Below are 14,601 nucleotides of genomic sequence, written 5' to 3'. Positions count from 1 at the left end.
TACGATAATGCCCGGTCGGCCGGTCGACCATTGCCTTACCGTGTCCCCGGTCTTCTCCGAGGCTTTAATTCCGAGTGCACGGTGTATATAAGGAGAACATCCACTTTGTGTAGCGTGACCAGATACAAGTCTTAACCCGTTCGGACAGGTAGTACGGGATAAGATAAGGGGACTGTCAGGTACTTCTCTTTATTGGGATACAATCTAGTTCGGTTAATCAAACGTACGGTCTCGTAAAAGAAATGGACTTGTCATTGGCGGCACGGAGTTATCGAACGTGATCATGTTACGTAAAACTCTGCACTCTATCGATGTAAAACCACAAATGCATTAATCAGGCGAGCACTAATGTTTTTACCGATAGTTCGTGTTTACGCGGTTGTTTCGCGTAAACACTTTGAGCGAATGAAAGATTACTCACGGGCCACCTGCTCGTCAATATTTCCTCGGAACCACATCAAGTAGCAGTTTCACCATTAATTTAATAATTGTATGGTTAGTGAAAATTACTATTTAATAGCTTTGGTTTACGAGGGAGTAATGCATAAACTTTTCATCAGCGGCTTATCTCTCGCTTCTCACTTATTATATAGGAGCGTCATATTTCTCTGTCGACGGTGGTCAAACGCCTGAAGACGGTTCTCGTCAGAACAATCACCGCCGGAATAACTATGTAGCATATTCGAGAACGACGGAAAATGGAATACGCGCAAAATAGTTTGTTCGATGTGAACATACGACGGGGACGAGTTGGCGGGCCTCTCGCGTGATAAGTAGAATAGTCTAAAACAACCGTACCCGCTCACGTTGAAGCACTTATAACTTTTACCACCAGGTCCTCAAGCGAATTATTGTGACAGAATGATAAGCGTTCAGACAATTAAATTATTCAGTGAAACTAAATACTACGTAGCGTGGTAGCACCTTAACATATACTCTCAGTATCAGTATTCTAACTAATTCATGTCCATTAATCATTTGTGAATTTGAATTTTATATGGTTTATTATTTATTTATTTTATATCGTCATTTATCAAATAAATTATTATTACCTGTTACTATAAAGACGTAAAATGTCTTAAAACATTCAATTATAGTCGAAAGGAATCAGAATCAAATTTTTAATAATTATTATTAAACTCCTTGTACATGAAAATGATTCGTCTTGATACAACATCAAATATATTATTATTCGAAATAGAAGATAAACGCAAACTTTGATATCTTATGTTTTAAGAAGTACATAGATTTAAAAATTATATTCATTAAAAAATTAACAAGTGGTAGGAGATGATATTAAGGTGATATAAATAAATAATGTACTTCTTTTTTTTTCGCTTTTTTTATAATTCTAAAGTTAGATAGATAGGTCACAGATATTTCGTTTTAAAATATGGATGGCGATCTATGTAAGTTATAAAGGAAACCCTGTACTAGATCAGAGTATTATATATCTACAGATCCATCTTGCAGACTTAATGACCAAAAAATACATAAAAGCTGATAATTAATCATGTTTAACTACCGTAAGGATGCAATCATGAATTGGCAAACGTTTGCTGGAATCTGGTGTAGTGGAATACACGAACGTTGGAAGCCGGGTCAATAGAAGTCGCGTTTAACGTCGCGAACGAATATAAAAGACTTCCACGGTTAATTCCTCTTTTATCCAACCAGGAAAGCTTAACCGTCCGTTCTGGTGCAAAGGAGTTTGCGGCACTATATCGCCTAGAAGCTGAAAGCGACTAATTATTTTTTATTTCAACCGCCGCGCGGTCGCCAGACAAAGGCCCTATTGCTCGTCGCGCGAGCGCCGACCATGGACAATTTTATACTCGATTCTTCAGTTGCCCTCTCTCTTTCTGCTTGTGTATTTTTACATTACGTTCTTGCTACTCTCGTTAATCTCGCGTTCCAGACAGAACTACTTTAGACTGATTTTCTTTCCCCAGTTTTTTCCACTGATTCGTTAAGAGACCGTCCGAAGCAATTTCTTCAGAATTAAATCTCTACATACATATAGAATTATCACGGTATTCGCAATATTACTAAATATCATTGCAATAACTATTTTTTATTTTTCCTTTAAAAGATATGATCATCTTTATTAGACTTGCCAATTGAAATTTATCATAGGAAGATTTTAAAATTGATTAATCAAATAAAAAGAAGAGATTTATATAGGAAATAAGTAAATTATAATCTTAATTATAGTTTTTAATATCTGCTTTATAAATAAAACAGAGAGAAAGATTTATTCTTATTAGGTCCGTTAAAAGATCAAAAGATCGCGACGTGTGTCTCTTAGATGCGTGTACAATTTATGGAAGATGCATATGCATGTGCATCCCAGAGATACATATCTTAATCTCATGCATTCAATATTGAGATTCAAGACTCGAGATACTAATTCTCGTTAAGTGGAAAAAAATTAATGATGCGGAGAAAATTAACGGCACTGTTTTGGCTGACATAGCAAATTTATATCGGTTGACGCAGCTCGTTTCGTCAATTACTTACCAACATTTCGAATCTCAGGACTATAATACTTATACGTACAAGTCTGTTCTCCACAAGCACCAGATGACAATGATCGCGCGAACAAGAGCGAAGACGAAGCGCTTGAATGCCGGGAGTCAGGGACAAAGCGACTATTACGTTGCGCGGAAAGTGCCGCTAAATTATTCAGGCTGTTCTTCTGTTATACACAGGCGGTAGAACAAAGAACTGTGATACATCAATATCTTACGAGTGGAATAACTAATATCATTTTATATGCCGTGTAATTACATATTATATAGGCGCCGTCGAGAAAATGGGGCAGCTTATGACGGTTCATCCATATATCGAGCCGCGAGATAACGTTGCCTACTCCGATCGCGTAGCGGTACGGCATAACGGATGAAAACAGAGGGAAAACCGATCGACGCGCAAATTCGTCGAGCGGAATTTTCGAAATAAAGCCGGAACCCCGGCGTAACTATGGTAATGACTTCGCGCAAAAATGGTACGGGCAAAAGGGCACGAAAGGAAAAAGCGTTTGCACGCGATGAACCGGCATGACGACGGGCCGATAGCTTTGAAAAGCAGGGGCCTCGGGGCGGATCGCACGAAAACGATGACGCGCAGGCGAGTATCATCGATTCGACATCGTAACTCGTTTGCTCGAGCAACGGCGCAGTGCGGTAAATTCGCCGAGGGAACAACAAGCGCGTTTAGCTGGACTCGGCAGAAATAGCGAATCAAACGATCCCATCTTATCGTCGCTAGAAGCGATAACGATGATCGTCCGCTTGGTTCCTCGCTGTCATATATATCCAGTTATTATTCGATTTACCGAAGCGAATTTGATGATCGCGCACTCTTGGCTCCATCAAGCGGTTTCTCTATATTTGACAGCGCACAGTATGAATAACAGTAGAGAGTTTTATTAATTGAAGAGTAAAAATCAAATGACAATTCAAATAAAAAATAATATTTTTATCGTAATAAGAGAGAGAAACATTTTACATCTGAGAGAGAAATCAAATATGAGATACAAAATGGGAAATGAAATTTTTTTTTCCTGGAAAAAATGATATCCAAGGTACAGTTCAGTATATTTTAATGTATCTTTTCTATCCCGCCTTCTTATCTTCTTACTATGTCAATTAAACTCTTCTAAGAGTTGCTTAATATCTGCTAAATGAACACGAAGTTTGAAATATTTTTTGTTCTAATCCAGAGCATTATTTGTGGCATTTAGCCGGTATTTGACTTCCACCCTACAATTTTGTATCCCACGCTTGGTCGCGTCTTTTTCGGCCAATTGAACGACAGCGACGAAATGACAGGCTACACAAACACGTGCGCGTGGCACGAATTAATTAAAACACAGCAGGGCGAGACGCAGCGTCGCGTCGGCGCCGACTCACGGTGTTCCGCCCGTGATAAAGGACAGGGAAGCGTCGTTATTAATCCGCGTAAAATTAATGTCTGCTTATAATGAATTTCAACTTCGTTCCGGGAAAGCCACCGTAACGCGGAGGGCTACTCTGTCTCTCTCTCTCTCTCTCTCTCTCTCTCTCCCTTTTTCCTCCTCGCCCCGCTCCTTCTCTCCCGCACTCTCGTAACGCCCGAAACGCGGACACTGCATAAATTAAAGATACCTCGGTGTGCTGCCCCGACTCGCAAGAAGTTTTAACGATAGCGCTTTTTTTTGGTGCGTTATTACGCCGCTCTTAGATAAGTCAGTATTAAAATAGAGTCCCGGCGCACAACGGGGCATTCCTACCCTCGTCGTCCCGTCTATGCACTTCCTCCCCGCGCACATGTCCATTATATGCAGAGCTATCGCACTTTACGGTGTGGTTTCATTTCTGAGTCTTAGTATGTTATAACACGCTTATTCATCGAGACCTTGTTAAAAATTCTACAGTTCCACTTTCCGACATGAAATATGATAAGGAGATGAGACTTCGAGTCCCGTGATTGCACGAACTTGTCAAATCACGTAAAGTTTAATAATGAATCCCGTACAATTTTTGAAGCAGATTCTGCGAAAATAAAAGTGTTAGATGTTCAATGAATGAAATAATTGTGATATTTTTACATTTAAAAATGTTTTGCGAAACAAGAAAAAAATTGGAAGAAATTTATCACATTTTTCCGTATTCTTGTACATATTTCGTTTTTATCGGTTTCAGAAATAGTCTACGGAAAGGAAGTTACAGTGAAATTAGCTTGTCATATCCTCAGAAATAGCGCTCTCCGCATTGTCTGGTACAAGAACAACATAACCCGCGTTAACACGGTAATGCATAGCCCGCGCGAGAAGGGTGTCTCTTAATGTCGTTTAGAGCAAGAACAAGGTAGTTTCGAGGTTACACTGACTGATAAAGTGGCATTGTTCGCGTAAAGTCTCTAATCTGTGTGAGATTGTATATGTCGTATAAAGAAATTCTTAATGAAGATCAAGATTTATGATAAACTGTAAAAAACCAGTCATAAATAGTATATTTAAGGATAAATGTAATATCGAATATTACACATTAATGTTTATTAATTATTTTTACCAGCAATTTTAATTTTTTATTTAATCTTTTATATTATTATCTTTATTTTAATGATCTTTTGTAACTGAAAAATTGTCATATCCTTAAAATCTTTTCCAAAAGGAAAAAGATCTACAAAGAAGACGTTATCCGTGATCTTATTGTTACAAACTATCGGACACTGTGATGCATTATTATCACGAGAAAGTAGACTATCGATTGCTCAAAATTCTCAATGCAAATTTTAGTACAACCGTTAAGTTATCGTAGGCGGAGAGTCTACGTTATTCGTGATCGTTGCCTCGAACTTAGCGAGTTTCGTGAAGAGGCGACGGGTCCGACAGCTATGCAAAGCCAAATCCCGATGCAATTAATTCTCGAGCCAAATCGAAGCACGATCCTCTCGATGGAATATAATCGCGCTCTCTTAGCCGGCGTCACGACCAAAGGTGACTCGTCAAGAGAGAGAGAGAGAGAGAGAGAGAGAGAGAGAGAGAGAGAGAGAGAGAGAGAGAGAGAGAGAGAGAGAGAGAGAGAGAGAGAGAGATCGCTTATCTCTCTTGAAGCCGTACAATTCAAGTTTGAGGCTGGAATACATACCGGGAACGAGGAAACGTTATTGTTAGGTGGGCAATGGACATTGAAAACGAGACCCGGTGATGATCGGCAAGGTGCAAATATTGGTGAACACGTTTCTCACGATTAAACTACGAATTAATCGAACATTCAATGAGTTCAACGCTCGTTCGCTGCATCGACAATCGAGTCACTTTTCTTCTCGAGTTGCGGATAATAGCGTAACGTCACATCGTTGAACGCAAAGCGCGTTCGTTATTCCCCGTTTGTTCGGTTTCAACTGCGTTGACCCATTGTATTTTAACGATTTGAGCGACAATCACGTGGATGGATATCCCTACGCACGTTTTGCTTCGTACGAAACACTATCAATATCATCTCTGGAACAGCAAGTAAAAAATATGTTCAGAAAAACTTGATATGACAAACAATTGTAACTTTAAGAGGAGAGTTATTATTTAAGCATTAAGTGTATTTGCGTAATATTTAGATCAATGTCATGTAATTTACTTGTGGGAAAGTGGTACAAGGATTAAGCTTATAAATGCTATAGCTTCAGAAAATACGGTAGAGAACAGAAGAGGATTTGGCATCGATTTTCGTAATGTCCTAAAAACCACACACAATGTGTTATACTGGTGTATTGTGGGTAGCTCTCCCTTATCTAATCCTCTTAGGGTGATCTCGAAACTCGAATTCGCCTCGGACCTATGTCACCCGTAGCTTGCTTCTGACAGGGCATAACAATTTCCACCAGATGAACATTACCAGTTTACCAGTTTACTTTGCCAGGTATATGCAGAATCGAGACGCGGACCCAAGTCCTCTCTTCTTCGTCCCTTCCCCCTTCTCCAATTACGAAAGCTCATGAGGTTTCCGCAGAAACTTTCGGTTTGCTCGACGTTTCTCGTGCGCGCGTCGCTGGCTAAACTGTTTAGACGCGTCCTAGGACGGGCGAAAACTTCGAAGTGACATTCGAATTTTGGTACTTACCATATCGGGTAAAGACATCTGAAGCTCCAAAGGATCGACAGGTTATCGAAAGGGTAAGAAGGTAGACATTGCGGCTGGATCACGAGATGAGAAATAAAATATACTTCGTCGCGACATGACGTTAGATATATTTTAAACGATATTTAAAAAAGATGTCTTTAACTGAAATAATTTTTTTAATATTGATATGTTATTTATATTATATATATATATATATAACTTGGATAATTTATGATAAATCATTGATATTTAAATTATTGATACTCTTCAGATTTTAAAATGAGTATTTATAATTTTAAAGTTTTATTTTTGCAATTTTTAAATTTAAGTTCAATAATTTAAATTATTAATTATAATAATTACAACATGACTATTATAACATGACAAGAGCTTGTTTCCATCAAATCATGTTCTATCGAAGTTTACATGCATCAATATTTTGCCTGAGTATAGTATAAGCTCTCTCATCTCCCTTATTGCTGTCATGAATGGAATATAGTTTCAGCTTTGTTCTATGATGAATTAATATGTATATGTGATCTCTCTTTATCTTATGTACTGTCTATGGATTACATTTACAAGTGCACGAACGAGACGAGACCGGCGTCTGGAATGTTCTCCACATTTAATCTGATACTGAAAATTTTAGTTCGTCTCTGTCTAAGAATTCTTGCTCTTAACCTTTTTATTTTTCACGTTCATTCCCGTTCTTCTGACAGCAGCGACGACGACGACGACGACGACGACGGCAATGACGACAAAGTTAGATACCGACCTCCGCTAGTCGTTACGTGTGCATACTTATGTACTCTACATACACATATGTAGTCTTTACGCTTAAAAAATATAAGAGTCAAGTTTAAATCTATATTGCTTGGTAATTTCTTCTTAGTTTTATCTGACGGAATAAAAACACGTCAACTTAAAATGGAGAACTTGGTTTGAAAAATGGGGCAGATACGTCTAAAGATATTGATTTGTAAAATAAAAATATTTGAAGAGTAATGTTAAATATGAGTTAAAAAAATTGATTTGCATAAGAAACGAAAGAACCATAATATTTAAATACTCAATTAAATACAATCGATTATAAAAAATCTTTTGATATTTAAATAAAAGATTAAATATTAGTCATATTATATCAATATTTATTAGTCTTTCGTGGAATAATTTAATGAAACAACACGCAAATATTACTTTATATCTATTAATGACATAAGAATACTTTAATTATATCATGTTTTCAGTTTTAATACAATGCAATTTAGTCTCCTTGGAATAAAGGAACCGCTTTAGGAGACTTATGGCGATTTTACGGTTTCTATAAATCGTCGATTTTTGACTCGAGTATGTCAAGAGAAGAGAAGGTAAACTACGAAAGACATTCTAACACAGTGTATCTGCCCATTATTTGAGCATCTAGCACAGTCCACTTCCAATTCTCTGGATCATCCAATCGCGGCACAATTTTCCAAGCTTTGCCAACCCTCGTCACTATTGAAAGCTCGAGCCGAAGGTCGGCGCGATACTTCTTCGTAAAAAGATCTGCGGTAGGTCAAGTAACTATGGTAGCGTTTTTTTAACACTTCCATTGTGCGCTTGGCAGTGGGTCAAGATATTTACCGATTTCGGCGTGAAAGAAAATCTCGCATTTGAAAACGTTCTCTATTCAAGTCTGGTTACATATTAGTATCGAGTATTGAAGTAGCACTTGTTCACGAATTTTTGATCAGAAGATAGTTAGAATTTTATTTAACAAGCAAACCTTTGCAATAGCTCTTTTATCCATTCTCTTATACAAACTTAGATACTTAGAGCTGAAAATAACTGAAAAAAAAAAGAAACAAATGATGTATCATAATTGTGAACTAAACAGTGAGGAAGTTTATAATCTCATCTTAGTTCTAATAAATGTATGAAATTGATTTCAATCTGACCTAAATTTACAAGAAAGTCATCTACAAAAAAAAGTTTCAGAAAAAAAAAAATATATATAAAACAGAATCTTATAATCATTTATATATAAATTTTATAAATAAGTAAAATTTTGTTCCTTTGCCTTAGTTTTGTCCCTTTAAATTCTGCTTATATATAAATATTCATAACTATAAAAATTATTTTTGGATGCTTATATTTTAAAAAAGCATTTGTTTTTTACATTCTTTTATTATCGACAATATAATCGAACACTCGAGGAATCGTTGTCGTACATTTCCGACGACATCGCATCGATAGCACCCCCAGGCGACGACGTATATACTCGCAATTGACATTTATGCGATCTCACACGAGCTCCCTCTCTCTTTTTCTGTTTCAGTCGCTGCTCTGAAGCTACTCCACATAAATGTTCCGGCGTACACCCTCAGGGGCAGGAACGCGCTTTTAGAATGCAGGTGAGAATGTTCGCCATAAGCTACACAAACGTCAACTGCTTTTTGCGTGCGCGAAATAATCGCAATGTCAACAGTCGTGTGTGCAACTTTGTCAGATTATTGTGGCGCTTTATCACATAAATGTAACATCAAGATCATATCTTATAACATGCACTTTGAGAACGAAATAGTTTCAAATTTCAGAACAGTATTTCATAATATCGACAAATATATTGGCAGAGAGAGATATATCATATCCGCGAAATCCGTCATATACAAATTATTCTGCAAATCATTAATGCGTTATCAAATATCGTAATGGAAGGTACGTCGACTTGATTGGTAATTAAAAAATTTAAACTATGGTCGATAGTGTTTAAAAGATAATCTTGTTTTTCGTTGTACTATGTCTTCTCTCTAAAAGCTTCCAAAAATATTCGACATTTCTTATAGGATATATGTCGATACATAGATGTCTTAAAACTCTTATTTAAAAGAAGAGTTTTATAAGTTTTATATTGTTACAATGTAAATTATTTCTATGACTTTTAGTACTTAAATTTTTTTAATTTAGTAAATTGAGATAATTATTACAACATTACAATTTTATGTTATATTCAAGTTGGTTTACAACAGTCGACTTAGAACGTTTAGATTTATTTATCTTTTTATCTGTTTGACGATAAAATACTTTATTTCATATATAACGTAACGTAAACATTATAGGAAATGAGTATTAATAAAAAGAGTTAGTATTAATCGCTTTAAAGAATTAGTCTTAGTCAGTACATTGCTCAGTTAAAAAAAATCACGAACGCACAGTGTATTAATAATAAAAACACATTGTCTTTAATTTTAATAATCTTACTTTTAAAAAGGAGGGAAATTTAACGATTTTTAACGAAATTTTAAATTATATTATTTTCCAGTTTTTATTTGATTTTCTTCTTGATGAAGTACTCAATTATAAAAATATCATGCAGAATTTCTCTGTGAGAAGTCAAAGCTTTTGTCTATTTTTGTTCACAAGATACGGCCGAGTTAAGCACCATCAATGTGCATCATCTACATGTATTTTGCGACTTATTGATCGATGTATACTCTTATTTCATATACGCAAGAGAGATAATGCACATTTCATTGAAACAAGACGCTATGTTATTACATAATTTCTCATTACATAATTTCTGCATTCCTCCTCTCGGCGTATCTATTACCTTCCTTTCGCTCCAGCACATACTTCCTCATTATTCTATCCAATTACAACATCCGATTTTACGTACCTAACAAAATCTCGTTTGGCGAAGTTTGTTAAAAATTTTTAATATCTATTTTTAAACATTACATTTATGATCGCTGAAGATGAGTCAAGAAAATTTTTTTTTCAGTAAAAATTTTTATGAAAGAATTGTATTGAGGAAAAGAAAAAAAATATATGTGTGCGTTCCGTTTTATATATCAGCAAAACATGGACAACATTAATTTCTTATTTAAAAAAAGATACAAAAAAATACTGTACATTTTACATTCACTTTTTCAATATTAAAAATCGACGAAAGCTAACGTTAACAAATGTAACAGAATTACATGTTGCATAGGGTTTTAGAACCTCCTTTCAGTTTGCCTGCCGTGCACAATTTGCACCGGCCATGACTACGTTAGTCCTGTATTCAATAATTTAATTGATTTATTCCATTAATCAAGTTATGCCTACGTAAAGAGGACTTCGAGGGCTAATTTGATCAGTTTTCGAATGACCGGCCTGTAGCACGATCCCACGCAATAGCATGCTCTTGCCGCGGCATAACAACGATAAATGATCGGTTCGGTGGCGCAGGACTCGCTAAATAATTCGTGCGGGGTATACGGACCGCACAATAAAACCGAAATATCGCGGCATAATCACTAATGTATACCGACCCAGGTTCCAAGCCAACGGGCGTGAATTCTCTATATGTATGCACAGCATGCATGAAGCGCGGTGCGCGGCGAAACCGCTGTTCGTTCGTTACAACGCAAATGGTAGATCGTAATGAAGGACTAGACCTCCCAGCGGATAGTAGATTTTACACGTGCGCCGAAAGCGAAAAACTATACCATCACTGTTGCATCGACAGCGTGGATACGGGCGCGTGCAAATTCCATTTCCATCCGGAATTATTAAGACCACGAGCGGCCGTAGTAGCGCCAAGTAGAGAGGAGGATACGCGAGGAGATCGAACGAAAAATAGAAGAGAAGAACCGGCGGGATAAACCCGGCGGGAAATGCGGCCGCAGAGGAGACAATACAGAAGACGGAACAGTTTCTCGCTTTTATCCCGCGAAGGTAAATCGTGTAAGCGGAACTCATAAAAGCATCGGTAAGAAGCGAAGCAATAAAGAACGTATCGAGTTTGTGGTTAATGTTAAAGGAAAACGATAAATAAAATTACAAATAAAAGCGGACTACGAGAAGAAGCGAGTGGATGGACGGATACGGGAGGGAGGTTGCGAGATGCAAGTCGGATCGAACAACGAAGAAATCTCGATACTTTTCGAGTCTCTTCGTAGTTTATTTATTTACTCGCCTACGCGGAGATAGGTCCGCGCGGGAAAACTTCTCGCTCTTTCTCCTGCCGCGCCTTTCCACCTCCTCGTCCGCGACTTTCTTCCTGCCGGAAAAAGATGCCTCCTCGAGCTCTAACTCGGCCGTGAGATTCCTAACTCTCGCGAGATTTCTCCGCGTACTTCTTCACAGACATTCTGGACGACTACCGTGCTGCCGCGCGATCGTTTTCTCTAATCTTCCGATCGGAATTCCATCGCCGACGTTGATAGCTGCTGCTGCTGCTGCTGTGGCGACGGATCGAAGCCATTAGAAAAGGGAGAAAGAAAGAAGAAAAGAAAAGGACGCAGGGCGCGAAAGAAACAGCGAGCCGTTAGTCAGCAAAACTCGTTTTAGCTGAACGATCCGTCATCGAATATGGACGAAAGAAGAAAGAAAGAAGAGGATCAGAGGGAACACAAGGAAGAAGAGAAAGAGAGAAGTGATCACTCGACGCAGAAAGGGAGCACCTTGAAGGTCCACCAAAGGCCAAAGGCCTGGATTTTCCACCCCTTTGCGTGCCCTCGGAATATACGTGACAGATCGATCGGCCCTTCGTAATATTCGCGACGCGAATGCACGATAGTCCGAACGTGCGACTTGTATGGCTTGTGTGTTCGATAGTTGATTCGTGTTCGATTCGTTTATTATCATTTTTGGCAATAGTAATACATAACAATACATTGGCGAGAAATCAGGCGAATCAAAAAGAAAATGTTCAAAATTATATTCTCAGAATATTAATATGTCAGTTTTCTTTTTTTTTTAGATGATGTTTTCGTCTTTTTTCACTATTCTTTTACTGTTTTCTTATTTCTCGCAATTATTGTTCATCTTTTTATGTTTTATATTCTTTATACATTCAAGTTTTTATTTAATTAAAATAAATATGGATGAATAAATGAATTAATATATTTTGTTCTATAGAGAGCACAGCGATCAATTTTACCAATCAATAATTCAATATAACAACTCAGAAATTAATAACAGAAAATAATTATAAAAAATAGTAGATAATTATTACCATGCATCAAGGTCAAGATTTTCAACCATTTACTGTCGATTTATAAGCTTGCGATTCGCCTGCTCCAATACTCACCCTTCCTCGGCCCTTGAGTCGGGACCACCCCGGTTACCCATGCCATCCGCTAGATGGATGGTAATTGCATACCCTAAGTTATCACGGAATCGAAGTTTCTTCCGGTAGGAAACGACAAGCTTCACGGAATCTCTATTAGGAAGGCTCGATCGAAGTGCCGCGTGGACGTGTAGTACGTACACAGCGTCTCGCTTGTGTAAGAGTCGTGTAGTCACCATGTTTAGTTCGCACACGAACGTTCGTTCTCACGTAACCGCGGAATCACCTCGAGCGGAGGATAATTAAAGCGTAATTATATACTTTGGCGAACGAGGATGGAGGAATGGAGGATGGGTGTAATGACGTTTAGTCGACACGTCGTAGATCTAAACGTTGTAATTGATGTGGTACTTAATGATCAAGAATATGATCAGTGTGAGATATCACTGCTCTTGTAAGAACATTTTAGAAAAATTCTTTGCATTATTCAGTGCAACAACAAAATACGTCACGATAAGAAATATGAAAGAGTATATTGCCAAAGGTGCACGTTTAGTATTATTTTTTTTTTTTGTAAACGATATTGAAACCATTTTTCTACTATTTGTATTACATTAAAATAGTTATTTTATCTAATAACAACAAATAAAAACATATATTGTTAAAATTTTTTAGTGAAAATCATTATCGAGTTTTATATATGCAATTATAAAAATTCTAAATACAAAAAAATTTATTATTTAAATTTGCTATTTAAAATCAGTGATAAAATGTTAAATTAACAAAATTTTTGTGACAATTTTTAATACCATAAAGCTGCGAAAAATATGGTGTAAAACAGAATAAAACTGTAAACATGAGAAACTTTTGAACAAGTTTTTGGATCAATTGAACTGTTATTTTTTTTGACAGAATATGTATTGACTGTAAAATATCTCGATTGCTCGTTCATAGTACAGATTTTTTTTTTTTTGTTGAAAAATAACAGGTCTTCATTCTAAACTGACACGGAAGATATTGTTATTCAAAAATGTCTCTTGTTGGCAACTAGTTCTCTTTTATCTCTCCTATTTCACGAGAGAAATCATCTTGACGTATTTGCAGTTGTGCGAAATTTGAACAAACAAAATGTGTAGGTTCAACACCAGATAAGATACGATTACCGACCTTATATCTAATGCTAAGATATACATCGTCGAACTAGCTCCATAAATTTAGTGTCCTAGGGTCTGCCGTGTGTCGCAAGAAGCGAAACGCATGAAGAGCGATGAGCTTGCCCGAAACTCGGCAAACCGTCCAGTAACACGTCGATTCGATGACCGAGCCGTGAGTTATTGGATTTCAAAGTTCGGAAGTAAAATTCGTCACATCGACCGCCGGCGAATCGGCGACGGCAGTGTACGCGCGGCACGTACCGTCGAATTGACTATTGCACTTTGAAACTCAATAACTTACGAACGAGAACCGACGCGACGCTGCGATATTGAATTCAAACTTTCCTGTTATTCTTATATGACGGACGATTTATCCCGGTAGAAAACATTTTCTCTTAGACGTTTCCGCGGTACTAAGATCCGATTCGAGACGTGTTCTCTCCGAGCGATCGCCAAGGATCCTCCTTTGTTCCACGGCATTTGCCCGCGACTTTGATCCCCACGTTTAACAATATTGTTTATTATACTTTTAGAAATTTATTTATCATTATGCATTTATGGATAACGCGTTAATTTATGGATAACGGTAACGGTGAATTTCACAAGCTCGACAGAATTTATGTATTAAAGTGTGACATGGATACTTGTTTTGCGCAAATTCCATAAAATATGGTATGCATTGTCATTGCACGTACATTGCATGAAGCACTTTACGTTAATCTGCGCCATGCATATGCTGCACACGACCGACACCCTCCTCCCCCTTCTTCTCTTTCTCTGTAATATGTCTCTATTTTTCGACAAAGATGCG

The 14,601-nt window shown here is 37.3% G+C and overlaps 2 protein-coding genes across 5 annotated transcripts in view; one reads left to right on the top strand and one right to left on the bottom strand.

The window, feature by feature from the left end:
• LOC105839444 (opsin, blue-sensitive) overlaps nucleotides 1-14,601 on the bottom strand; it is a 245,783-nt gene that overhangs the window by 51,966 nt on the left and 179,216 nt on the right. The window lies entirely within an intron of this gene.
• The window catches only part of LOC105839440 (cell adhesion molecule 2), an 86,302-nt gene that overhangs the window by 24,893 nt on the left and 46,808 nt on the right, over nucleotides 1-14,601 (top strand). The window contains exon 3 of the mRNA XM_012685751.3: nucleotides 8,920-8,995. Within this exon, the coding sequence (XP_012541205.1) occupies nucleotides 8,920-8,995 (76 nt within the window). The remainder of the gene's footprint in view (nucleotides 1-8,919; nucleotides 8,996-14,601) is intronic.

Source organism: Monomorium pharaonis, chromosome 6 (genome assembly GCF_013373865.1).
Source record: "Monomorium pharaonis isolate MP-MQ-018 chromosome 6, ASM1337386v2, whole genome shotgun sequence".
In the NCBI taxonomy this organism is placed as follows: Eukaryota; Metazoa; Arthropoda; class Insecta; order Hymenoptera; family Formicidae; genus Monomorium; species Monomorium pharaonis.
Note: the sequence above shows the minus strand (reverse complement) of the source record. Positions and strands in the feature narration are given on the sequence as shown.